A 27852-nucleotide genomic window follows, 5' to 3' on the forward strand; every position below is an offset into this window, starting at 1 on the left:
GATAGAGCATCTGCTCTGCATGCAGAAGGCCCCAGGTTCAATCCTTGGCAGCATCTCCAGACAGGGCTGGGAAAGACTGCTGCCTGAAACCTTGGAGAGCTGCTGCCAGCCAGTGCAAACAATACGGAGCTAGACGGACCAAGGCTCTGACTCAGTATGAAGTGGCCTCCTATATACTGAAACATGTATCCTTTCAAGTTTCATATGATCAGTCTCGCCATCACAGGTTTGGCATTTGTGGATTGCTTTGCTGAATGAATCAGAACCAACTTACTATATCAGCCAGGCACAATAGTGTGAATACCTGAAGATTCAGTTGCACCAGATCGGCTTCTCTCTTGGCCAGGGCTGCTTCAAGGATGTGATTGTGTTCTCGCAAAGCAGCATTGGACTGGCCGAGGCCAGTAAGCTTTCCACGCTCGTGTTCCAGCTCAAGGGAAAGCTTCTTGTTTATTTCTTCCAGCCGCTTTATCTTCCTCCGGAAGCCTCTCGATTCTTGAAGCTGAGCCCACAGAGAAAGGGTGGTGGTGGGGGGAGTGTGTCAAATCAAATCAGATACAATACTTTATTGCAGTCACAGATCTAGGACATAATAATATATACACACAGAAGCCCAACAGAGTAAACCATAAAAGTTAAAATATAATATTGATAAGTTAAACCTCAAAACAGAAACAGCTAAATTGAATTTATAATGAGCTCCTGGTGAATCCTGCTGGCTACTAAACAAAACTTAGCCACATTATAAGGTATAATGTGTCTGCTGGTCAGCCAGAAGACAGTCAAGATAAGAAGAACCCGTACAACCTGAATGACGACTTATAAAAGGAATTATATATCTGTGCTACAGATCTCGATAAAATTGACAACAGAGGAGCACATGAGCTGTAGTTTCGATATCTTCCAAATTACAGTGGAAAACATGTCCTTTGATGTTTCTATATTGTATTTTAACACCATTTAGAAGAACAAGAGCTCAGTTCTCCCAGATATACACAGTTACAGAGGAGGAGGGGAAAAGGACAGGCAGACAGACTGACTTAAATTTGAACCCAACTTCCAAGCAAACTGGGACGACAACTTGGTGCACTTGTGGCATACTACAGGTAGTAACAGAAAACACACACAAAGCCCCACAATGTTTAATTTTGAGAGGGCTAACACAAACCCCTCCAAATTCAAACACACGCGATCCCCTGAAACCGAAGGCTGGGAATTATAGGACCAACAAAAGCAAGTACTTTTTCAAACAGCGCATAATCAACCTATGGAATTCTCTGCCGTGGGATGTGGTGATGGCCACCAGCTTGGATGGCTTTAAAAGGGGCTTAGACCAATTCATGGAGGACAGGTCTGTCAATGGCTACTAGACCTGATGACTACAGGCTACCTCCAGCTTCAGAGGCAAGAGTTGCAGGGGAGCAACAGCAAGAGAGAGGGCATGCCCTCACCTCTTACCGGTGGGCTTCCAAGAGATGGACCGCTGTGGGAAACAGGATGCTAGACTGGATGAGTCTTGGGCCTGAACCAGCAGGGCAGTTCTTATGTAACACCATTACCCAGTGGACCTTTGAAGTCATGTTTCTTAGCCACTATGTGGCACCAACTTGCCTCTGCCAGAGGAATGCCTGGCTGATCCAAGACATCTGACTTCCTGAAGCGACACTGTAGGTCTGTTCTCACAATCCTAAACAGTCGGAGAAGCACAGTTGTGTGTTTTGGCAAGATCGACAGTTGTATGCTTGCAAAAATCAAGGTAGGAGGGGAGAGTGATCATGTGGGACCCGGGTATGACGGACACGGCCAACCAATATTCTGTCCCCAGCATCTTTCCGAGGGTAGACAAAAACCCATCCTACCCAGCTCCAACATGATCATTCTCCCCTCCTCCTACCTTGATCTTTGCAAACACACGACCACCAATCAAGAACATGCCCAGCTCTCCCACCCTAGCTGGGCACTCCTTCAACCCTGTTAAGATCAAGTGAGAACAGACCTGGTATGAAGCAGGTATATACACATTATGAGAAGCTGGAAAAAGCTACCTCATCTTCAAGTTCAAAAACTTTCTCTCTGTACTCCTCCAGTTCCTGACTCGTGAGCGAGATAACTTCTTGAAGTTCTTTTTCGAGGATCATCTTGCTGTGGCCCAGAGCCTGCAATTCTGTCTCCAAGGCTTGAATCTTTTCCTGAAGGCAAAGAAAGAAAAAGCCCAGTTTCGTACTCCGGAGCAGGGTTGCAGCTGGGTTATCAAAGGCAAGTTAGACCTGCTCAGATAAAAGTATGCACAAGTAAATCGTAAATTATTATGCCACCCTGACCCAGTTCGGCCAGTGCAACCCCAGCATGTTTTGTTAGACGCAGAATGAGCTAGGTGCAAGGACATTCCTCCCTCCCTGGCATGCCCAGATTGCCCAGTTCCCATGATGTCCAAACTGGGAAACTGATCCCCATTTATGGGGAGCATGTGAACCACAAAGAGTCATTTGCAATCCTGGTCTGTAGGAGTGACTACATATCCATTTACTTGTGCCACTGATTTATGCTTTGTTAAAGGACAATACTGGCATACTAGGCTGGCTTGGCTGTCTCCTCCCTCGGTGATCTGTGCCTTTAATTTGTTCAGTTCTGCTTCAGAGGATTCTTTAGCGGTGAGAGCTTCCTGCAACCGGCGGCTGAGGATCCCAACGGCATTCTCGTAGGCTTTGTGCTTCGCTTTCATTTCCTTCTGTGCAGTGTTCAAATCCGATCCCAGCCGCTTCATTTTCTGCTTCTGCTCAGTAATAGCCCTATATTTTTTAAAAAACGTATTTTTAAAAAATCACACCCCAAGTTTTTGGAAGTGTACAGTGAAGAGTCACATATTAGCATGGATATCAAGAAACTGGAACACTCATCCAAAGCCTACAAACCTATTTCTTCTTCGTTTCCGCTCTCCGCATTCACAATACATGAGGGTTAGGTAGCATCTCTATGGGAAACCAATGCTTTAAAAGACCACCATCCGGTTATTGTGCCATTTTGGCTTGAAATCCATAAGGTTGCCAACATGACATTGTAGCCATCATTGCCTGTCAAGGACGTTCATGTTTTGTTGGGGTACATCCCCAGTACATGGAATCTAGCATTACATCAAGAATTGTGGGTTCATGCTTGAGGGGGGTCACCAAAAGGATAATAATACAGCACTGGAAGGACAAATTTACTCCTGTACTTTGGATAACTGACATGTGTTCCTTGTCAGCATTTGAGCTGGTTCCCACCCTGATGGAAGGTAAAGGAGAGGAATTTTCAGCTATATCGTCAAATTTTAATGAATTGCTTATGCTTTTGAAAACTCATAATAGAAGATGGTGTTTTTCTTTCCCTTCCTTCCTCCCCCCCCCCAGGTAGGTTGTATTTTGTTATGATAAAGTTATGCTTAAGGGGTTTTTCTTTTCCTTTCCAGTTATATTCACATATTTATTTATTTAACATATTTTTATTCTGCCCCAAACCTCTATACCTCCGGGTGATGTACAATAAACACAATACAAATTAAACCAAACCAAAAAAGACGATTAACAGATTAAAATCATTTAAAACCCAACACTAAAAACTAATAAAACTATAAATCTAATTAAAAGCCTGGGTGGACAAATATGTCTTCAGTGCCTTTTAAAAAGTTGCCAGAGATGAGGAGGCTCTTATTTCAACAGGGAGCACATTCCAAAGCCCAGGGGCAGCCACGGAGAAGGCCCATCCCGCGTAGCCCCCAGACGAGCCTCTCCAACGGATCTCAAGGGGCGATGGGGCTCATGGCAAAGACGACATTCTCTTATGCAATCGCTACCCCTGATTATGTTATATGCACTGTTGCAACCTTATTGAAAAGGGGAAAGGTAGGGGGAGAGACGCCGTTTGTTGAACTAGAGCAGTTCCATCTATATTCAGCCCCAATAGCTTGGTGATCTGGGCAAGAGCCTGTGGCTAGATCTTCTGCCGGCTTCCGCCACTGCTGCTCGCCTCCGCCCATCCTTCTCCCGCCCCCTCCCTCTGCAGCTCCCTCACCATCACTGCCAGAGGCAAAGAGCCAGCATGTGGGCCAGTGATGTCACACCTCCACCCGCCCCCCCATGCAAGCTGCAGGGCGGCGACATCGTTAGCAGGCTTGCTGGCTCTTTGCTGGCGGCTCGGCAGCTTCCCTAGCCCCGACCCCACTGGGGGCGGGGCTCATGTTTATTGCACATGCTTGCCCAACGGTCGATCTGCCCCATTCAGCCCTTGTCTCAAGCATGTATGGACCGAGCTGGCTCCTGGGAAGAAAACGATAGATAGGAAGTCGACTTACAGCCTTAGCTGCAATTCAGATGACCAGAGTATTAACACGAATTAAGTTTTAATGCTATAAGAATATCGGCAGGACATCTACGCTACACAGCTCACGCCGCACAACGGAGAGCATTAAGGGCAGAATGTTGGTAACGATACCAAGAACCAATGCCTATTAATTCCACTGCACTTTGGATACTGATTGGGATTAAATGTAAATGGGATAACAAGTGTACCCAGGCACATAATTTAATCATAGCACGCAATTAGACACAGGCATATTGTAAGAATCAAGCCTTTTAAAAAAAATGCAGTTCAAGCAAAGGTATCATTTTAATCATAGCAGGCACTAGATCAGGGGGCTAGAGCCCCTCTCCGGAGAACAAGCCACCTGCTCACGTCAGCCTCTAAATCTCTGGGCCACAAAGTTGAGGCTAAAGCACGGTACAATGTTACAGATGAAAGCAATCCAAAGGAACGGGCAGTGTGAGAAATGTGCCTCTCCAAGCAGGGGCGTAACTATCATTAGGCAAGGGGAGGCAGTCGTCTTGGGGCCCCACTGCCTCGAGGGGTCCCCCAGAGGCATATCACATGACTCCCCGCCCACCCGTGTTGCACCCCCTATGAATTATGTTGCGTCTCTTGGAGATTGGCAGGAGCAGAGAGTAAAAGAAGCTCAATTCAATGTGAACTAAGTATTCACCATATTCATAATGGGGATGTGAGTGTGAGTGCACTATATATTGTGAAGTGTGTTTGTGTGTGTATATCAGCGAGGGGCCCATTTTAAAATCTTGTCTCTGGGCCCACTCCAACCTTGCTACGCCCCTGTCTCCAAGGGCATTGGCTTTCTCATACGGCCACTTGGAAGATGAACAAGCACGATGACGATCACCTGTCCTGGCTCTCGTAAATATGGCAGGAAGCTGAGTCAGACCATTGGTCCATCTAGCTCAGAACTGTCTACACCAGGGCTGCTCAACTCCCCCCCCCCACCGCCAGCTGTTTTTGGACTACAGCTCCGATAATTCCCAGCCACAGTGGCCAATAGCCAGGGATCCCTGGCTACCTTGGCAAAGAGGCACCTTTTAACGTGGTGATTCTCTTTATTTAGCAGGGGGAGAGTAACTGACCCTATCTGTCCCAAGCACAGGACCTCCAGTGGCTGTTGCTGGTGTCTGTCTTGTGTTTCTTTTTTAGATTGTGAGCCCTTTGGGGACAGGGAGCCATCTCAATTATTTATTATTTCTCTGTGTAAACCGTCCTGAGCCATTTTTGGAAGGGCAGTATAGAAATCGAATGAATGAATGAATCATGGGAGTTAACATCTGCAGGAGGGCCGACGGTGAACAGCCCTGGTCGACACTGACTGTTTCAGACAGGGGTCTTTCCCTGCCCTACCAGGAGATGCTGCCAGGGAGTGGACCTGAGATCCTCTACATGCAAAGCAGATGCTCTTCCACTGAGCTACAGCCCCATCCCAACATACAAACACTCGACATACTTACGTTTTGGCTTCTTGTTGCATTTCATCTACCTGCTGTCTTAACGATTCATTCATCTCAGCGAGAGCAGACATTTGTTCGCTATCAAACTTCAAAGACTAAGAAGCACCGAGGAGGAGACATAAAAGGAAGAGGAATGGATGGCATATACGCGAGATATTCTGTAATGCAATCTTTATAAACTTGGCAACTAGGAGAAGTTGAACAACACTTGTTTGTTTAGATTTATTGCCCAGCCCATTCAATGGGCTTAGGGCAGGGAAACGCTAGATTCCCCATTTAAAAAACTGCCTCCAAGCTCATCCAGTTCCATTTGTGTCTCTAAAGTAAAGTTGTGCCATTGAGTCGATGTCAACTCCTGGCGACCACAGAGCCCTGTGGTTGTCTTTGGTAAGATACAGGAGGGGTTTGCCATTGCCATCTCCCGTGCAGTATGAGATGATGCCTTTCAGCACCGTCCTATATAGCTGCTGCCCAATAGAGGTGTTTCCCATAGTCTGGGAAACATACCAACAGGGATTCGAACCAGAAACCTCTTGCTCCCTAGGCAAGTTATTTTCCTGCTGCGCCATTAGGTGCCTTTTTCTGTCTCTAGCAGCAGTCAATCAGATGCCTCTGGAAGGACATTCATAGGGCACAGCTAGAATCCCTGATTGTTTGCACCCCAAAGTAGGATTCTCAGGGCTGCTTTGCAGTGGGTCACTGCGAAGCAGCCCTGCGTTTCCCACAGGAAAGACAAAGTGCCCAAGTGCCCCTAAGCAATCTGGGACACCAACTCTGGAGCTGCAGCCAAATCTCACCACACTGTGTGCATTTAACAGAGGAGGGTTATTGCCTCAAAAGCATGGAGTTTCCTTTTAGCTGACAGCTAGGAAAATCAGCTGTCATTAGGGGTCTGTATCAAGAGTGTGCGTTCATGGACTGCAGAAATTCACTGCACCCAGCCCTAATGTGAGTTCTGCTTCACAATATGGTCGGCAGGGGGTAGACTCTCAAAAGGAGGATATTGATTCCCTTGGCAAAAGTAACACCTATGCAGGCCCTGACAAGAGTGCTCAAGTATGGAGGGAATCTTTAGGAAAGGCAACACACTCAAAGTCTCATGTCAATTACCATCAAACCCTGGGAGTATCATCATCAAAGCAGAACCTCACAACTAAGCAAAGGGGCACCTTTCAAAGTGGTGATTCTCTTACATATAGCAGGGGGAGAGCAACTGGCCCTATCCAACCTCAGCACAGCATCCCTCCAGTGGCTGTTGCTGGTGTCTACTTTGTGTTTCCTTTTAGATTGTGAGCCCTTTGGGGGACAGGGATCCATCTTTATTTATTATTCTCTAAGCAAACCATTTTGAAAACTGGGTTGAAAAGTGGCAGACAAATGTTTGTAGTACCCCTCGGTTCGAATCCGAGACATGGCACCAAATTGATGTGAATAGGGCTCATTCCTGGGTCTGCTTAGCCAATCAGTCGGACACAAGGATTGGGAATTATTAATTGAGGTTTATTGCTACTGCAGTCAGCAATAGGTAATCAATATGCTCACACTCTCAAACCGATTCCAGTTTGGTTACAGGTGTATCTTACATTTATACAGACAATCTAATGACGCTGACACCCTAGACACAGTATCCGTGGCAATAAAATGGTGGTCTAAGTATCTAGTACGCATGCGAATGATTCATTGTTCATAGGGTGATTACTACTTATTTGGTTATATCCTGTTTTCTGGCAGTGGGAACATAGGAACATAGGAAACTGCCATATACTGAGTCAGACCATTGGTCTATCTAGCTCAGTATTGTCTTCACAGACTGGCAGCGGCTTCTCCAAGGTTGCAGGCAGGAGTCTCTCTCAGCCCTCTCTTGGAGATGCTGCCAGGGAGGGAACTTGAAACCTTCTGCTCTTCCCAGAGCAGCTTCATCCCCTGAGGGGAATCTCTTCCAGTGCTCATGCATCAAGTCTCCCATTCATATGCAGCCAGGGCAGACCCTGCTTAGCTATGGGGACAAGTCATGCTGGCTACCACAAAACCAGCTCTCCTCTCCCTTAGCTGTCTTAGCAAGTTTCATAGATACATTTTTGCTACAGAGAGATAATGACGCCAATCATGAGAGGCAGTGATGTCCCTGAGCTGGGCCAGGTTACTTTAAGTTAGAATGTGGTATTCTGGGCAAACATGGAGTTTCTTTGGTTTCCTAAACACATCAGTACCACTTGCTGCAGCAGCAGCAGCAGCAGCAGCAGGCCTGAAGCTTTACTGTTCGAGGGCATCAGGGCCAGATGTGGCCACCATCCTATCTTAGCAGATCCAGAAAATCCGTTGACCAACCCAAGAAATGCAAGCTTATCCCAATAGGCTGCTATGAGGCCCCAAGACAGATTACCCTGCAAGTTAAGATGAGGAGCTAGATTTCCTCCACACCTGAAGCTGTGATTCCATGTCATCTCGCTCTCTCTGCGCCACTTGCAGCTGGTTTTCCAGATCCTCCATCTGCTGCTGGACCCGAGACACTTCCTTCCCCAGCCTTGAGTTTTCCATCTGCATGGATTTCTTTTCACCCTGAAGCTGGAGAAGTTCCCGTTTTAATTCTTTCACTTCGGAGTCCAACCTCTTCTTGGTCGATTTCAGCTCGCTGATGAGCTGATCCTTTGAAGCTGCATCTCTACGATAGGCTTCTACCATCACCTAAAAGGCAAGACAGAAAAGGAATACCTTTTCTTTTCAAAAAAATAGTCATTCTAGCATATAATGTTACAGGCTGCATCTGTATGTGTTATACTTAGAGGGGTACTCCAAGCAAAAATTAAATTGAGCAAGCCAGTCCCAGACTCAAATAAATGAGCCTTCATTTTATTGAAATCTTTGTTGAAAAAACAGAATTTTCTTTGAACTTAGGAAACGATAAACCAATTTTTAAGCAGGCAACCACCTAGCAACAATGCTGTTCTGGGCAAATTCAGTAGCTCTTTTGAAATTGGGCTGTGGGGATCATGCCTGCCTCTTCATACTCCCTTCTTTTCTCAGTGTGAATTCTTGACTTTCATAACCATGGCTAAGAAAAAAAAATATGAGCACCAGTATTAAACTGTAGATAAGGCTAACCAAGTTGCCTCTTAGCCAGGACCCGTTAGTGTAGTTCAAACCCTGGTTAAGCAGAGAACCTGCTTAATTTTCTTAACCATGGCCGATATTGGTGTGAATGGTTAGCCATGGTTAGCCAACCAGCAGGAAGGAATTATTCCAAAGAATGAATGAAGATGCAATGCCGTGGCAGGTTCCCAGGCAGTTATCCACAATTGAGAGTGAGCCAGCATTCTTCTTAACCACAGCCGACGTTGGTGCAAATGGTTAACCATGGTTAAGGCAGCAGGAAGGAATTATTCCAAAGAATGAATGAAGATGCAATGCCGTGGCAGGTTCCCAGGCAGTTATCCACAATTGAGAGTGAGCCAGCATTCTTCTTAACCACAGCTGACATTGGTGTGAAAGGTTAACCATGGTTAAGGAGGGAGAGAGGAATTCACTGCAAAAGGTGAATGAAGATGCAATGCCATGGCTGGTTCAAACTCCATTACCCACAAGTTTGCACTGGCCTTGCCGGAGATGACATCAGCCATTAGGGCAATTAAAAACCACGTGATTATTTCAATGTCTTCAAAACTTGGAAGTTTAGAAGTGAAAACACAAACAACATACCTTTTGCTGAAGGAACTGCTCCTTTACCTTCTGAGTCTGCTTCTTAAGGCTTGTACTCTCTTGTTGAAGGTTTTCCACCTATTGGAGAAATAACCCCCCCATTATCTGGGCACTGATTCCAACTGGATGAAGGTTAGAAATAAGAATTAGTTCTGGGATATTCAGAGCAACTATCCTTCAAGTGAGAGCAATACACTAGTAAATCTCCAATACACACATCAGTCAGCATAGTGTAGTAGTTAGAGTGTTGGACTAGGAGCAGGAAGACCTGAGTTTGAATCCCCATTCAACCATGAAACTCACTGGGCCAGTTATGTATCTCTCAGCCTAACCTACCTCACAGGGCTGTTGTGAGGATAAACATAACCATGTATACTGCTCAGAGCTCCTTGGAGGAAAAGCGGGATATAAATGTAAAAAATAAAATAAGTCGAAGAAATTATCTCAATGTAGTTCTTGGCGTTTAATGCTAGCAATCAGGATACCATTGCCATCTGAGATGACGTCTTTCAGCATCTTCCTATATCGCTGCTGCCCGATATAGCTGTTTCCCATAGTCTGAGAAACATACCAGTGGGGGATTTGAACCAGCAACCTCTTGCTCCCTAGGCAAGTTACTTCCCTGCTGTGCCATTAGGTGGCAGGATACAAATACAACAGGCAAAATACGTAACTCGAACATGGCAGGTGTGCGACAGTTAGTGGGCATGTTACAGTTATCCCAGCAATACCCTGGCTAAGCTGCTGTGATGCCACAGAATGCTCATAAGCATTCCAACTGCAGAAAGCTCATGTCAACATGTGCCTTGTTTCTAACTGCCAATGGGTGGGCCAGAGGAAGAGTATATTACCTGACTTGACTTTATGGCTATTTCTTGCCTCAGTTGTTCCAAAATATCCGATGCCACCTCCGTACTTTCTCCTAAGTGCTTGACTCCTTCATCGAGTCCTTCTTTGCCTGCTTTTGCTACTTGCAGAGCTACCTCCAAGACGATTTTCTCATTCTGCAGATATCGGAGGGTCTCATCCTTCGAAGTGGCCTCTCCCTGCAACTCCGCCAGCCTGGCCTCCAGTTCATCGTAACGCATCTGCAGGTCACCCAGGGACTGCTCTCGGGTCTGCAGCGTTTCTTGAGTCGTCGTCAACTGTTTAATGAGGTCCAGTTGCTCCTGTTGCAAAGCCTCAACCTGAAGATCGCGTTGATGTAGTGTCAGTTTCACCTGACCAGAGAAAAACATATTAGAATCCTCACCTTATATGAAAACACACAAACACACACCTCCCCCTCCAACAGGTAAGAGATACAAGCAGGTTGAAGTATCTAGGAAAATTAGGCTTGTGGTGGGAAAGAAGATAATTGCATACCTAGCTAAGATGCAAGTTATGCATGTAAACAGATATTAATCTGAATTCATTACTGGCCTTCAGGAGAGCCCTAAGACCTATTTGGCCTGGCCTTCCAGGGCTTTTAAACTGTAAATGTTTGGCCTTGTTTTCCAGGGTTTTAAAAATGTTTTAATTGTTAATTGGTTTTATATTGTTTTTATAGTTTTTGATTTTAACTGTTAATTGATTTTAATTGTTTTTATTTTAATGTAAACTGCCCAGAGCCATTTTTGGAACGGCGGTATAGAAATCAAATAAATAATAAGCAAACCAATAAACAAATCAAGCAAGCACCGAAAAGATCTCCACTGGCTACCAGTGTATTACAAAGCAGAATTCAAAGTGCTGGTTTTTAAGCTTTAATGGCCTGAGACTGGGCTATTTGAAGGATTACCTGCACAAACCTGGCTGTATATCTACAGAAGCCCCACTCTGAATGGCCCACCTTCAAAAGTGGGGTCAAGACAGGGTCTTTTCTGTTGTGGGACCCAAACTTTGGAACTCCCTCCCCAGCTATCTTCGAAAAGCACCCACTTTATTACATTTCCCACACGTGTTAATAACTTGTGTTCTCTGGAGCCTTTGGCACTTAGTGGTTGGGAAAATGTAATCTGTTTCTCCAGGTGGCATGTTTTGCTTTTGCTGTCAATTTCAATTGCTCCAGTGAATTTTTATATTAGATTGCTGATTTTTCAAAACCTTGGAGAGTCTGACAGGGATCAAGAGGCAGGCTATAAATGTTTTCAGTCACTGGCTGACACGATGAGGAACATTATTCAAAGCAGTCCAACTGAAATTAAAACGACGAGTTGGGCATTGTGTAACTTGTCCTTTGTAAACCGCCCTGAGCCATTTTGGAAGGGTGGCATGTAAATCTAAATAAATAAATAAATAAATAAATAAATTCAGTGGGATTACTCAGAGTAATTTTCCTTATGTCAGCCAATACAAATAGGAACTCAACATTATGCACTACATTTCCTGTTCAGAGTTCCTGGGATCGACAAATTGCATCCACCTGTTCCAGCTCCTGCTCCAGTGTCGCTGCGGAATCAGCCATTTTCTGAAGCTGCTCCTTCTCATCCTCAAACTCCTCCAGTTTCTTCTGCAAGTCCTCTTCAACCATGCTCTTAGCCTCCTGGATCTGCAGAAAGGCTGCTTCCTGATCCAACATGTCAGCCTGCTCAAAAGAAGAGAGCTGTTAAGCCTTGCTAAATGGGCAAAGCGGCATCTCTTAAAATGGTGGCTCTCTTACGTTTAGCTTGTACAAAAAGCAAGTTGGATTAATGGCCTCTTACTCTCAAGAAAGGAAGTTCCAGGATTACAGGCTTTAACAACTAGCATGTACATATTCAGGTCACATTTGTGTTAATATCTTCCCGTTCAGCCCGAAATATACCTGTGATCCATACAGTTAAAGCAGGAAATCGTAACACAGTCTGGAGAAAACCCCATAAGCTTTACCTCAATATTCTGCAGCTGTGAAGCGATGCGTTCCTTCTCTTTAATTGATTTGTGCCGAGTCTCTGTTAACTGATGAGAGAGTGTTACGTTCTCTAACTTGAGGTGCTCCAACAGGCCCACTTGGGTCATCTGGCCAGCCTTCAGAAAGGAAAAGAAGCCGTTAAGCCATCATAATCATAATCATGTTTTTAGCTTGATGTTTTTATTGCTTTTATTGTATGTTTTAATTTTTGTAAACCACCTTGGGGTTTTCTTTTAACGAAAGGCGGTATAGAAATGTAAAAATAAATAAATAAATAAATAAATAAATAAAAATAATCATAATTAAATTATGTTTTAATGTGTTGTGTTTTTCTCTTATGTTTTGTTAAGTAAATTAGCAGTTATATAAACTGCTTTGGAAACGTTTGTTGAAAAGCGGTATACAGAGAACAATTTGTTATGGGGTGGCTAACAAATAAAACTGTCATCATCACCACTACAACAAAACAGCTTGAGATAAGCAAGAACCACCTTATCCTGTTTATTCAACTTCATCTGACCTCCAAGGTCCTGCTCCATTTCTCCTGCAGAAAGAGGTGTCACAAGTGCTTATGGGTGCTAGGAGATATGATAATGTGACACCTCTCTTGCGGCTGCTGCACTGGTTACCTGTTTGTTTCCGGGTCCAATTCAAAGTGCTGGTTCTCACCTTTAAAACACTTCAGGGCTTAGCACCTGCTGACCTTCAGGACTGCCTCTCCTGGCCAGTCCTGTCCCGTCCTGTGAGATCCTCTCAGGTTGCCCTTCTTTCGGCCCCTGGTCTCAGAGAGGTCCGTAGTACTAGGGCCCATGGAAGGGCTTTCTCTGTTGCTGCCCCTTCACTTTGGAATTCTCTTCCCCGCCCCAGGATTCGGTCTGCCTCCTCCCTTTCAGCCTTTAAAACCTTATTGAAGACATTTCTTTTCTGCCAGGCGTTTGCCCTTTATTGATTTTTTTAAATCTCAGATGCTGTTCTTGTTTGTACACTTCCCTAAGTCTGTGGATTGGGCAGTATATTAAATCTTTTAACAAACAAACAAATAAATAAATAAAATAAGTGGAATAAAAAGCAGGGCCTTTTCGGTTGTGGCCCCAGTGCTCTGAAATACATTGCTCTGCCATAAAGCTACCGTCCCATTCACCATGCTGAAAAGTGTTGCGTAAGTTCAACCACAAGAGGCGAAGTCCTATTTACCTGTATTTGTTTGGTCTAGGACCATAAATAAAACTTGACTTGACTTGACTACCTGTATATTTGCCATCTCACTCTGCAGCCGAACTCTCGCCTCCTGTGCCACGGCCAGTTGCTGCTGATACCACTGGCGTACTTTCTGTAGTGACGCAATCTCCGCTTGTGATGATTTCAGTTTGTTAGTCAAGGTTGTCCGGTCGAGCTGCACCTGCTGGAGTTGGCTTTGCAAGGATGAAAGCTGCTGCCGGAGATCGTGAACTAGAACACCAAGGAAAATAAAAGGGAGGTCAGTATATTCCCTTCTGGCCATAGGAAGGATGAACAAACCGCATCTCACAAAGAGCACACAGTCCTGGAAAGTTCACATTCAACTCCTGAACAAAGAAATTAATACAGATTTATTTCATGGGATGCTGTCTGTGACAGAACTACGTGGGTTATACTGTGGCCAGGCTTGTGCATTTTTCTCTTGCTTTCCAGTCTAGGAGGAGAGGTAGGTAACACTAGGATGCAATGGCATCGCAGCATTAAGGCTCTATTTCACAAAGAACAAGGTGAAAAGATGAGGGTGTTTTTTTGAAAAAAACCTAATTATTAAGAAATTCAAAAAAGGCACAAAAACACCACACCTATACAAAAAGCCTGAGAGCCTTATATTAAAGCTAACGAAAATAAGATCTACAAAACCCAGCCAAGAGATTGCCCCACACTCTCTACAGGATCCCCACTGGGACAAACTTCTAAAATAAAACATAAAAGACTACTAGATAGGACACAACACTGCTTCACCAAGCTTTCAAACTAGCTGGGAACCCTGCTTTCAAATAGCAGTTTAAAAAAAATAAATAAATCAGTGCAACTTGCCTAAAAAGGGGAGAGGGAAAGCAAACAGGGCGGTGAAGTGAAAGATGACCCACTGATATCGACTCACCTGTGCTATCCTTGCTAAGGACACTTCTCTGCATGTCCTCCACTTTCCCCATGAGTCTTTGGTACTGCTCTTCTGCCACGTGAAGATCGTTGCTGGAGGCGGCCAGGCTGGCGTTCTTGGCCTCCAGAGTGGCCTGCAGTTCCGCCATCGCTCGCTCCAGGTCCCAGCAAGACTGCTTCAAGGCGGCCACCTCCGAGTTCAGGGAGTCCTGCTTGAGCTGGCTGCTCTGACTGTGCTCCATCTGCGTCTGAAGCTTCATGTTTAGAGCAGCGAGCTGGGCTTGCAACTCGGTCTTTTCTTTCAGAGCCTAAGCAAAACCAACAGGGGTTTTTGGGGTGTGTGTGTGTAAGTGATGGTTTGGGGAGATATAGAAAAAGCAAATGGGGTGCAGAGGTTTCGAATCAGGAGGCTCCCTCTCTAAACCCCTTCTAAAAGGTTACTGACTGCACGGAATCCTTGATTTAAACACCCTACTCTACCACCCCAACCAAGTCTAAATCCATCTTATTTATTATATCTCTGTGTACACCACCCTGAGCCATTTTTGGAAGGGCGGTATAGAAATAAAATATAAATATATAAAATAATATATATAAAAATATAAAATATATAAAAATATAAAATATATAAAATATTAAAAGTTTAGCTGCATTTGCTCACATTCACTCCTTGTTAACCTAGCATCTCTGCCCCCTCTGTTCACTTCCCCACTTCCAGACCATAGAATGTAAGCTCCTTGGGGTAGGGACCCCGCCTGTGCGCTAAACGCAAGACACATATAGACTTATGAGGCTGCCTTATGCTAAAATAGATCACTGGTCCATCTAGCCCAATAGATGGGCCATAGCTGAGTAGCCCACAGGGACACTGGGCTATCGTTCAGTGGTAGAGCATCTGCTTGGGACGCAGAAGGTCCCAGGTTCAATCCCTGACAGCATCTCCAGGTAAGGAAAGACGCCTCTTGAAACCTTGGAGAGCCGCTGCCCATCAGGGCAGACCAGGGGTTCCCAACTTGTGGTCCTTCAGATGTTGCTGAACTACAACTCCCATCATCTCCAGTGACTGTTTATTGTGGTGAGGGATGATGGGAGTTGTAGTCCAGCAACATCTGGGGGATCACAAGTTGGGAACCCCTGGTGTAGACAGTACAGAGCTGGATGAATCAGTTCTTGGTACAAGGCAGCTTCCAATGTTCCAGGATTAGCTACTCCAGAGGTCTCAAACTGGGGCGAACCACATCTCAAACCGCTTTTGAATCTCCTCCCAAACTGAGGAGCTGCTGACTTGTGCCGTGGGGGCGGAGGGTCTGCGGTTCAAGACAGGCAAAGGTAACTCTCCCACGTTGCACGCAGACTGCGCTGCACCGTCCTCTCCGTCCCGCCACCTGTATTTTAAGTACCACCTAAGGCACCTTTAATAAAACTCCAATAATATTCAGCACAGGCGTCCAGCTTCATGTGTACCTCGTTGGCTTCCAGCGACAGTGCCTCCAGTTGTCCTTCAAGCCTCATCTTCTCTTTGAGGACCTGTAACATTTCATCGTGCGTGCCCGCGATAGAACTTTCCATTGATATACTGGGAAGAGACGGAGCAGACACACGTACACTTTACTAACAGATCTGCTATGCCAATTACATACACTGCATGCAGAGTCCGTGGAGTGGAGCGCTTGGAATGAAAGACTATGCCTTGGACAACCTAGGTTCAAATCCCCACTCCACTTAGAAACTTACCAGCTGCCCCAGTCCAGGTGTTCTCAATACAGCCTACCTTACAGGGTTGTTGAGGGGATAAGGGGGTGGGCATGTAAGCCAACCAGAAGAGTGGGATAAAAATGTGGCAAAATCAAAACACAAAGAAGGGCAAAAGAAAAACAGCAAGTTCGCAATATCGTTCAAATGCAGCCTTATTCCCTAGTTTATCTATCATTTTTTATTATTTATTTTATTTATCAACTTTTTACACCACCTCAAACTTTCGTCTCTGGGCGGTTAACAAATAGCATAAAACAAGTTTAAAAACATATACAAAAAAACTTAAAACAATTTAACAACTTAAAAATAAACCAGAGATTAAAACCTAAGAAAATGTAGGAAGCTGAGAAAGCTTGGGCGAAGAGAAGGGTTTTCAGGTATTTTTTGAAAATTGCCAGAAATGGGGAGGATCGTATCTCAGCAGGGAGCGCATTCCACAATCTCGGGGCAACAACCGAGAAGGCCTGTCTCTGTGTGGCCACCAAACGAGTTGGCGGTAACTGGAGACGGACCTCCTCAGATGACCTCAATGGGCAGTGGGGCTCATAATGAAGAATACGCTCTCTTAGGGACCCAGGGCCTAAGCCATTTAGGGCTTTATAAGTTATAACTAGCACTTTGTATTTTGTCCGGAAACCAATTGGCAGCCAGTGTAGCTCCATCAGTAAAGGAGTAACATGGTCTCTCCGAGATGACCCAGAGACCAACCTGGCTGCTGCAATCTGAACCAACTGAAGTTTCTGGACTACGTACAAAGGCAGCTCCACGTAGAGCGCATTACAGAAGTCAAGCCTGGAGGTTACCATTATATCATATGTATAAAACTCCTAACACATAAATCTCAAGGTGGTGTACGGCGATTTTAAATACAATAAAGCACAATGAAAAACAATTGAAACCCCACGCCCCATTTTTTAAAATGGTTCTAACAAAAGGCCTGAGAAAACAGGTATGTCTTAAGTGATTTTTTAATATTTATTTTTGGAGGCAGCCATTGATGGAGAAGCTCTTATATTGACAGGGGGCACATTCCAGAGCCCTGGGGCAGGCACAGAGAAGGCTCTGCCCTGCATTGCCACTGAACGAGCTGGTGGCAGCTGTAACCAAACTTTCCCACATGATCTCAGTAAGCAGCGGAGCTCATGACAGAGAAGGCGCTCTCTTAAATATCCGGAACCCAAGCTGTTAAGGGCTTTATAGGTAATAACCTAGCACTTTGTATTTTGCGGAGAAACATACTGGCAGTCAGTTTAGGTGCTGAAGCTGCATCAAGACAACCCAGATGTAGACCTAAATCCTTCTCTCTAATCTGCATTGTTGCTTTTCCTACTTTTGAGTACCATGTAGAGACAATGTTGGAGTAGGCTTTCCAAGAACTGCTAACGACACCCCATTTTTACTGGAGAACCAAAGACTGTTTTGAGTTCATTTAAGTAACTCCCAAGCCAAGCCAAACATGAAGTTATTTATAAAGAAGGCGGAAGGAAAACAACAGAACTGTAAAACCAACTAATTATCTGCTTGCTAATCTCAACGTGATTTGAAAGAGATAGGCCTTAAGACATCATTAGAGAGACGAGTAAGCTTCTGGAAACGCAACCGTAATCCCATTCTTAGAGGGCTGAAGTGGATAAGAGCGTCTATGGCAAGACCTCTGGAATCCCGTTACGTGAGAAAAGCTGGAAAGGTCTCTATGTGGATTAAATACTGAATGGGTATGAGAAGGGCAGTGAAGGGTTTCTAGATAAGGGAACAGCACAGAAGGTCCACATGCAAGACGTAACATTGGATGGGACCCATGGATCATCAGATCCAAAGAACAGGGAAGTCAGAGTAAAGCCAACCTACTCTGAATGGTCTGAAAGGATACGACAATATTTTAAGTTAGAGAGTATCCTTTATGGGAAGGTGGTTTGTGGCTCAAAATTGGAGATTCTTGTCTTGGCGGGTGTTCACACAACCATGCTAATGTCAGTAACCCACATTCAACCTGGATTCGAACGATTGTGTGAAGCAGATTGTGTTCACCACTGCTGCAGAAAGCAACAGCGATGTTCAGCACTGGGGCAGGGAAAAATCTTTGGACTATGAAAAAGCCCTTGAACCTTATGCTCCTATGAAGACTGGTCATCAAAACATGGTGGTACCCATGAGTACAGGCTGTACGCTGCAACACGTTCAGAGTCTTCAACAATACACAGAGGATTCCACAGCTGACCGGGAGGAATTCCTTGTTCGACAGGTCAATGTGGAAAAGCTTCCCTGAAGCTTCAGAATTTGGAAACCACAACCAGAGGCCTTACCTGCTGGAGATACTGTCTCGCCGACTCCTCACTTCCCCGTTGATTTCCTGATGATCTTGAGTATGATGCTCTGCGGCCGCAGCCTGCAACACTTCTCGGATGGAAGGAAACTGTCCTGCTGCCTCCAAAGGGATCTCCTGGCCATTTACAGTGAATGAGACACTCTGCTTGCTCTCACTGCGTAAAGTGCTATAAGGCCCCCTGCCCGATACACTACTGTAGGTAGAACTATCGCTCTCGTTACCATCCAGCCTCATGCCTGCTTCGCTTCCATCAATTTCCGATACACTGTCTCCCACCAAAGAGGAATTCTCCAGCCGGTCCTCCGGGTCAGGAGTCAACCTGATCTCTGACACAACTGACGTCGGACCACTTTGGTTCTGCTTTAGAGACCCACCAGGAGAACCAGCCACTGGATTAGTCCCACCAGCATTCCCCTCTGCATCTTCATTTCTGTAGTCTGCCAGGGACCGGATCCTACTTGACCGGGAAGATTTGGAACTTTTCCTCTCTTTTGAATGTATTGGGAGGCCCAGGCTTCCCAGTTTGGGTCCTCTTGGGACGCTGGTCCTCAAGAAGGAGTATTCTTTCGTCATCGCTACAGTACTGGCCCGTGGCAAGATCTCTGGATTTAGCATCAACTCAGGATCAAGAGTACTGCAGAGGCGGTTTTTAGCTGTAGACTGGTAAAAAGAGTAGATGAAAACAGAGAGTTAAAAACTGAAGATGAGAACCATTTAATGGTCTTCTGTTCAATTTACTGCCTGGATTCACTGTGGGCAGCCTTTCAGTTTATCAGAAGTATGGATTAAGCCAGGAGATTAATCCGGGGGTCCTCTCTCAGGTTCCGCAGACATTATTCCCATCACCCCTAGCCACGAAGGCCAAAGGCCTCCCCAAAGGCCAATGTGGCTGTGGATGATGGGAACTGTAGTCCAGCATCATCTGGGGACCCAAGCTGGAGAACCCCCCATCTAACTAGTTAGTCAGTGAAATGTTCCAGTTTATGCTGAGTAGAGGTTCTCGGCTTCAGGAGGGCTGAAGGACGGCTCCACGCTGGCTTTCTGTGTGGAACCCAGCAGATTTCACAGAGAATGCAGACTGTCGATTTCCACCCGAAAGCTGGCTTATCTGTAGACTACAGAAGCCGGGGAGAGATGCCAGTGTTCTTCATTGAAACACAGTGGTTCCCCACCTGGGTCCCTCCAGATGTTGCTGAACGACTACTCCCAGCATCCCCAGCCATAATAAGTTGTACCTGGGGATGCTGGGAGTTGTCGTTCAGCAACATCTGGAGGAATCCAGCTGGGGAAGCACTGCTATAAGGCCTGGGGGGGCCAGTGGCAGCGCTCATTAAACTCCACGTGCAGCTCTGCGACTAATGGTTTACTGAGCCTGGGCAAAGCTTCAGCTGAAGCCGAATACTCTGCACGGCCCCGCTGGCACCATGTGGAGGTGAAAGCTCCCACCGTGCAGTGCTGCCCTTTGCCCAGCTCCAGGGACTCCTTTAAGCAACATGGAGCCCACTTGAGTCTCTGTGCCATCTTGGAAAGCATGCACGGGGTTCTGGGAAGTGTAGCCCTCCCCAGCACTTTCCCCATAGAGCTCCTAAGAGCGGGTTCTGCCTCTCTTAAAGGCCCTCCCAGCACGGAGAAAAGCACAATCCTCTGTGGAGGTTGGCACAGTGAGAAATGGCTCCCCCACTGAAGGGTTTTTGGGAAAGTGGCCCTTGCTTGAAAAACAGTGGGTGCTTGCACATAGTCAGAAGGGGGTGGTTTGGGGTTTGGAAGAGTCCTTACTCCATACTGGACAGATGAGCAGAGCTTCTTTGGGTTCTGCAACAGTGAGCTCGGATCAGGTAAGTCCCCTGAGGATGGGGAGAACCTTCCCACAATGCACCATGCAGCCCAGAGGCAGGAAAGCCCAAGACGTCAGCAGCTGTGTTCCGATTGGCCACAAGAGAGCGGGAGGCAGCCCCACCCTATTCAAGCCATTGCTAGCATGGGACCATAGAGAGCACTGTGCAGAGTGGCACATTCACAGCTAGCAGCCCCTTGAGCCACAGCACTCTGTCACCAACATGGAGGCCGGCTGCCGGGATCCGAAAACAGCAGGAAAAGTGGACACACCATCGACAAGTCTAGATACTGGGGGCCGTGCTCATCCACTAATCCAGGTTAAGAGCGAGGGCTAGAGGTAGGGTTACCCAGATTCGGACTACCAGGGTTTGGGGCATTTGCCCTGGTTCACAGGGGCATGCAGCCCAGGTTTAGCTGCTCGTATGAAGAGGTTTAGTAAAGATCCCTGAACTATGATCGATTTTCCAAGTCAGTAGAATTCAGTCACAATTTTTTTTAAAATCAGAGAATTTGGTAGTCAGGCTCTTACCCTCTCCTGGTGCCTTTTTACGCGGTACTGTCTGAGCTGTTCTTCAAGACGCCTTCTTGCCTGAAGCCTGATTTGTTCTTCCTTCTCCAGTGGGAGAGAAGAATCTCCTGAACCTAGATAATACCAAAAAAAGGATGTATATATTTAGGAGTGTATATCACACACACACACACACACACACACGAAGACAGAGGCCAAAGAATGATAATTTCTCAGTTTCTGCTACCAGACTGCAGGCTACCTCTTCACCAATGCTGCTTTATTTAAGTCAGTGCAAGGAGGGGACCTGGTTCAAGATGGGACCCAGCAGGCAACGGGTCTATTTGGGATGCTTTGTAGGCTGTCAGATGCCGTTGAAGGGGACGAGGCCGCTTCAATTCCAGCGCAGGGGTTGGATTAGCCAATGGGTCCGGGCTCTACAAGTAATCTGGTTCAATCTAAAAGGCCGTACTGACTTTATACTGGGGAAGAAAGCTGGTCTTGTGGTGGCGAGTCTGAATGGTCCCTTTGCTAAGCAGAGTCTGCCCTGGTTTGCATTTGGGTGTGTTACAACATATGAGCGTTGTCTGCTGTAAGGTTTTCCCCTTAGGGGATAGGGCAGCAGTGAAAGGGCATCTGCTTGCATGCTGAAGGTCTCCAGGTCAGTCCCTGGAATCTCTGAGCAGAGCTTGGGAAGACTCCTGCCTGAAACCTTGAGAAGCTGCTGCCAGTCAGGGCAGACCATACTGAGCTAGATGGACCACTGGTCTGACTCGGTAGGCAGCAGCTGCCGGTGTTCTGTGTACAAAGCCATTTTAACTCCTCCTCTGCTCACTTTTGCAGCCACCAGCCGACGAGGTAGGCCAACAGTCTTGTTTTAAGGATGAGAAACTGAGGCGGATACACACACACCGCGTTATCCACAGAAAAGCACCTCACCACAGTGTACGTTTTCAAGGAGTGTTTCTAGCCAGGCTGAGGATTCCCAAGCATGTGTGAATCAGTTGCAAGGAATGAAAGCCGTGGGGGCGGCCCATGGCATCTGTAGAATATTCATGCAGAAAAAGCAAAGCATGCCTCGTTCACAAGGTGCGCATTCTAGCATGCAGCTGACGGAAGTGCCCTACCCCACACAAACCCCAATGCCATTGTGTAAGCACCGATATTAAAAAGAACTCAATCTGGTTCCTGCGAATTTAAGGTTCGCCGCTCTTTGTAGCCACATGGAACAATCTCCCTCGTGCCAAGGACAAGCAGTTCTCTACGCACGTTAGAATAATGCAAGGTTCCAAATGCGGGGTGCCCAGATGCGGTTGGACTACAACTCCCATCACCTCCAGTCACAACAGCCTTCAGATGATGGGAGTTGTAGTCCAGCAACATGGGAGTTGTAGTCCAGCAACATCTGGGCACCCAAGGCTGGGAATCGCGGGGTAATGGAAGGGAGACAGTCACAGTGCAAGAACACTCTGCCTCCATTTTTAAAAAAAATGGAAGCCGAATATTCAGGAAAGGGACTTGAAATACCTCGAGAGGTCCTCGCCCACCCCACCCCGACAGGCTACCCTGCCCAATGGCCCCCAACTTGCTACGTAAAGTCAGTAGATTTGTTAAACGCAGAGTCACGCGCTTCGATGGCCGCCAAGCACAGGTCAATGTCAGTTCAAGCTTAAGCGATCTCTGGAAAGGGGTTCTGCAGAGGCCCGGAGAGAGATGGGGAAAGCTTTAATTGACGGAGCAAAAGAAAGCAGGGGCTCTGCTGTCCACAGATGCTTACACAATTCAGTTTCTTGCATGGGGAGGCTTAGTTTGAGAGACTGCAACGCTTCTTTCCTAAGAACTACGCCCTCAGCACTAGCGCCCTGAGACGACCTTAGGTTGGCATGGAAACCAGGCACACCTGGAGCTGGCTCTTCCCCCATCGGGCTGCCGTTGGGGTCAAGAGGCACAGGGGGGTGGGACACCGGTCCATTCTGGCCAGGGCTCCCACCGCTGCTTGGCACCAGGAGTTCCGTTGGCACTTGGCTGGCATTGACAGGGGCAGCTGGAAAAGAAGAGGGCGCTAGATGGAACAGCAGCACACGGACACAAGTCACACACCCCATGGCAAGATGGCAGCATCCCTCAATCCCACCCAACATTTGAATTGTAAACCGCCCTGAGCCATTTTGGAAGGGCGGTATACAAATCAAATCAAATCAAATCAATAAACAATACATTCATCAGTTGCATTGGCTCCCAGTCCGTCTCCAGGCTCAACGCAAAACATCATTCAAGTGCTGGTTTTAACCTTTCAAGCCTTAAATGGCTTGGGACCAGGTTACCCGGAAGAGCACTTTGCCCCATATGTCCCTATCCAGACCTCAAGGCCCTTCTCAGAGACCCTGCTCTAGTGCCTTTGCCAAATGAGAGAAGGCAGGGGGCTCGCAGGGAGAGGGCCTTTTCGGTGGTGGCACCTCGGCTATGGAATAGCCTCCCCAGTGAGACTTGCCTGGCACCATCGCTTTGTTCTTTTAGACACCAGGTGGAGACCTTTTTGCCCACCTTTAAAATGCCTTCATTATTTAATTTAATTTAATTTAATTTAATTTAATTTATTACATTTCTATACCGCTCTATTCATCCAAAGGCTCTGGGCAACGTACAGCAACATAGCTTTCAGATCATAGCTTTCTTTTGTTTTAATGTGCTTTTAATTGTATGTTTTATTCAACTGCCGCTTTATTGTTTTGCTTTCTGCGCTGCCCAGAGAACAATTGCTATGGGGTGGCCAGCAAACAAAGTTGTTAATACTGTTCTATTGCATCTGCAGCATCCTTGCCATAACACAACCACTGCCTCACTGGGGATCCAGGCTTGAAAACTCCTCCTCTGCAGGAATCGGTGGAATATCCCTTTGCTAGCAAGACACTGTACTTCCTCCCTTTTGCTGAAGCAGGTTCTCTGGGGCAGCCCAAGGTATTCTGGCACCAATTGCTACCTTGCCCCTATGAGGGGCCAACCCCCATTCAAACCTGAGTTTGCAAGCTTGCAAGAAAGTGGACACAAGGAAATTCTTCTCCCTCTCACATCACACTACAACCAGGGGCCATCCCATGAAATTTATGGCCAGGAAATTTAGGACCAGCAAACGGAGGTACTTTTTCACACAACGCATAATCCACTTGTGGAATTCTCTGCCACAAGATGTGGTGACAGCCAACAACCTGGATGGCTTGAAGAGGGCTTTGGATCACTTCATGGAGGAGAGGTCTATCAACGGCTACTAGTCGGAGGACTATATGCCACCTCCAGCCTCAGAGGAAGGATGCCTCTGAGTACCAGTTGCAGGGGAGTAACTGCAGGAGAGAGGGCATGCCCTCAACTCCTGCCTGTAGGCTTCCAGAGGCATCTGGTGGGCCACTGTGTGGAACAGGATGCTAGACTAGGCCTTGGGCCTGATCCAGCATTCTTATGCATAAGAGGTGGGGAAGAAGGAAGGGAGTGTTCCCTCTAACAGGGATTCCTAGATGTTGCTGACTACAATTCCCAGAATCCCCAAGCAAAAGCCATTGCAGCTGGGGATTCTGGGAGTTGCAGTCAACAACATCTGGGAATCCCCGTTACAGGAAATACTGGTGGCCAGCAGTATCCTCTTCTCTCCTTGGGCTTCTTGCAAACTCTGTGAGAAGAGACACTCCTTGCAAGGCTTGGATGCAGTGTTCCAGATGTTGGTGACTACAACTCCCGGAATCCTCATCCAATGGCCATTGCAATTGGGGATTCTGAGACTTGTAGTCAACAACATCTGGAAATCCCTGTTATAGGGAACACTGGTCAGGTGGATCCCAAAAAGCTGCTTGGATGGCAGCCGAAGGAGGCACTTTGCCACCCTGCTGGTGCTCTGATAATCCGCCACCTGAGGTTACTGCCTCACCTTGCCTCATGAAAGGGCCGCCCTTGAGGCTCGCTATGAGCTGTTGAGAATGTCTGGGTCTAAGAAACTGTATAAACAGGGCTTGCTGAAACTCTTCAAACAGTACCCTCAAACACATTCAGGAAGAAAGAGAGAGATCAAAACCAACTGCTTACTGCTGACACCGTCTCCTTCCCTTGGCCGATCCAGTTTGGCCTCAAGGTCCACGTGCCGTTCAGAACTGCAGGGGGCTCCATTGCCGGCTGGCTTCTCCAGCAGGATCACTGAAGAGTCCATGGCGGATGTAATTAAGATGCAGGGAGAATATGCCCTCGCAGCTAAGCAACTCGCTTTCAAGTGAACTACCGAGTCCTATTTCTATCCATCAGAGCTGCTGTGAGTCAGGAAGCCTCCTGTGCACAGGACGTCCAGCTTTTTTCATCTGCTGTTCACAGCAGACAACTCAGTCCAGCCTACTCAGCTGGGCAAACTCGGAAATTCCTGCTAGAGATCATTCAAGTAGCCTGGGTAGAAGAGAGAGCAGTTATCAGGATGTATCATCCTTTAGAAACACAAGGCACATTTATTTCGAACTCTTCCTCTATTGAACAGATTCAGTTTATCCTTCTGTATAGAAAAGTATAGCATTCTGTCACACTCCAGTGGGACCAAGAAACAGAACCCAATATAAGGCTGTGCAGATGAATACAAATATGATGACTGTTTATATAGCACTTTTCAACAAAATTTCCCAAAGCGATTTACACAGAAACATAAATAAGTAAAATGGCTCCCTGTCCCCAAAGGGCTCACAATCTAAAAAAGATTAAGACAGACACCAGCAACAGCCCCTGGAGGGATGCTGTGCTGGGGGTGGATAGGGCCAGTTGCTAAATAAAGAGAATCGCCACTTTTAAAAGGCATCTCTTTGCTCATTTAGCTGGGTGCAGCCTTTTCTTTTCCTTTTCCTTTTGGTTCAGTTAGCAGGGGTGCAGATGAAGAGGTGAAGAATTATGTACATGCAATTTATTTATTTTAATTATGTTGACACTTATATCCTGCTTTTTCTCCAAGGAGCCCAGAGCGGTATACATGTACATCATCACAATACCCCTGTGAGGTAGGTTTCGCTAAGGTGTGCATGCACACAGCAAGTCAAGCTTGCAACTAACTTTGCAAGGAGGTTCCATGTTATGTGTGAACACGCCCTGAGAGTCCGATGTGCAGGCATTCGAGTACTACACTGCATCTCGAGGATGGAAATGCAGCACAGAGCTATGCCTGGAGGGTAACGGGGTGGAACAGGAAAGCGGGGAGGCAAGAGGGAAGGGCCAGGCGACCACCACTATCCTTAACTATCATTTGCTAGTCTGGCTAACTAGACTAGTTAACTAATCATGACTGTGTTAACTAGTCACATTAACACAAGCACTGCAGGTTTACTGAACGCAAAACCGATTTCTGGCCACGGATTGTGCTGACTGGGTCAGTGCAATTCTAAACATAACCACTGCTAAAGTGGACTGGGTTGGAGTCTTCAAGCATCAGCATAAGTCCTGCAGTGTTCCCTGTAACAGGGATTCCCAGATGTTGTTGACTACAACTCCCAGCATGCTCAGCTGCAATGGCCTTGGCTGGGGATTATGGGACTGGTAGTCAACAACATCTGGGAGTCCCCGTTACAGGGAACACTGGTCCCTAGCAACAATCGAAAGCAATCCTGGAGATGTTAGCGCCTTGATCTTGTGAAAAGTATCTGGAAGCAACAGTGGGGGGAAATTTCCATGGACAGCTTCAGTCGGAGTTGGTAACCCAACCCACTGCTCTAAAGAAGAACTATTTTAATTCCTAATTCATACTGCCAGTTGCCTTTTACTTTCTGGCTGACAGACTATTCTATCTCTGAACTTGTTTACTAAGGCCACACATGCAGCAGAGCAACCAACACATATCATATTGCAAACGAATGAATTACTAATTAGGACTAAAGTTGCCCATGAAGAGGAGGGTTTGCTACTTAGGAACATAGGAAGCTGCCACATACTGAGTCAGACCATTGGTCCACCCAGCTCAGTATTGTCTACCCAGACTGGCAGCGGCTTCTCCAAGGTTGCAGACAGAAGTCTTTCTCGGCCCTATGTTGGAGATGCTGCCAGGGTCCCTCCCTGGGACTTTCGGCATGCAAGCAGGCAGATGCTCTTCCCAGAGCATCCCCATCCCCTAAGGCAGGGCTGCTCAGCTTTAGCCCTCCTGCAAATGTTGGCCTACAACTCCCATAATCCCTAGCTACTGGCCACTGTGACTGGGGATTATGGGAACTGTAGTCCAAAAACAGCTGGGGAGCCTAAGCTGAGTAGGCCTGCTCTAAGGGGAATGTCTTCAAGTGCTCACATGTGGTCTCCCATTCCAATGCAAACCAGGGTGCACCATGCTTAGCAAAGGGGGGAATTCATGCATGCTACCACAATGGCACATTGAGGAAATGGCTTGACTACCAAGCCAGAGGATGCTGGTTCGAATCCCTGCTGGTATGTTTCCCAGACTATGAGAAACACCTATATCCGGCAGCAGCGATCTAGGAAGATGCTGGAAGGCATCATCTCATCCTGCGCGGGAGAAGGCAATAGTAAACCCCTCCTGTATTTTACCAAAGACAATCACAGGGCTCTGTGGTCGCCAGGAGTCGACACCAACTCCACGGCACACTTTACCTTTCCACAAGACCAGCTCTCCGCCCATAAAGGGAGGAATTTTAGAAGAGCTCTCTTAGGTCCCATTAAAGAGCAGTATCCAAGAGTTCTGTTTTCAAGGAACCCTCTCCAAGTCAACTAGCCTTCTGATGCATCCCCTGCATGTTTGCAAAGGTTTCTGGGATATGTTCAGAAGCAGGACACCTCTGAATGCCAGTTGTTGGGGAGCAATGGCAGAAGGGTATTGCCTTCACCTTCTCCTTGTAGGCTTCCCGGAGGCATTGGTGGGCCACTGAGAATCTTAGATAAGCTTTTGATCTGAAATACTGGGGAG

The 27852-nt window shown here is 46.6% G+C and overlaps 1 protein-coding gene across 4 annotated transcripts in view; it reads right to left on the reverse strand.

Annotated features, from left to right (window-relative positions):
- The window catches only part of GOLGA3 (golgin A3), a 43517-nt gene that overhangs the window by 12145 nt on the left and 3520 nt on the right, over nucleotides 1–27852 (reverse strand). For 2 of the 4 annotated variants that reach the window (XM_053279706.1, XM_053279707.1), the window contains exons 2-17: nucleotides 25005–25352; nucleotides 22711–22977; nucleotides 20955–21067; nucleotides 18567–19249; nucleotides 15973–16084; nucleotides 14510–14816; nucleotides 13634–13836; nucleotides 12366–12503; nucleotides 11920–12081; nucleotides 10367–10735; nucleotides 9516–9593; nucleotides 8241–8504; nucleotides 5820–5914; nucleotides 2573–2789; nucleotides 2046–2189; nucleotides 305–502 (exon numbers count right to left, since the gene is read on the reverse strand). In XM_053279706.1, coding sequence (XP_053135681.1) covers nucleotides 305–502; nucleotides 2046–2189; nucleotides 2573–2789; nucleotides 5820–5914; nucleotides 8241–8504; nucleotides 9516–9593; nucleotides 10367–10735; nucleotides 11920–12081; nucleotides 12366–12503; nucleotides 13634–13836; nucleotides 14510–14816; nucleotides 15973–16084; nucleotides 18567–19249; nucleotides 20955–21067; nucleotides 22711–22977; nucleotides 25005–25125 — 3471 coding nt within the window. In that variant the 5' untranslated portion in view covers nucleotides 25126–25352. Of the gene's footprint in view, nucleotides 1–304; nucleotides 503–2045; nucleotides 2190–2572; nucleotides 2790–5819; nucleotides 5915–8240; nucleotides 8505–9515; nucleotides 9594–10366; nucleotides 10736–11919; nucleotides 12082–12365; nucleotides 12504–13633; nucleotides 13837–14509; nucleotides 14817–15972; nucleotides 16085–18566; nucleotides 19250–20954; nucleotides 21068–22710; nucleotides 22978–25004; nucleotides 25353–27852 lie in introns of those variants that run through there. The other 2 variants (XM_053279708.1, XM_053279709.1) reach the window with 2 other exon arrangements.

Source organism: Hemicordylus capensis, chromosome 15 (assembly GCF_027244095.1).
Source record: "Hemicordylus capensis ecotype Gifberg chromosome 15, rHemCap1.1.pri, whole genome shotgun sequence".
Taxonomy (NCBI): domain Eukaryota; kingdom Metazoa; phylum Chordata; class Lepidosauria; order Squamata; family Cordylidae; genus Hemicordylus; species Hemicordylus capensis.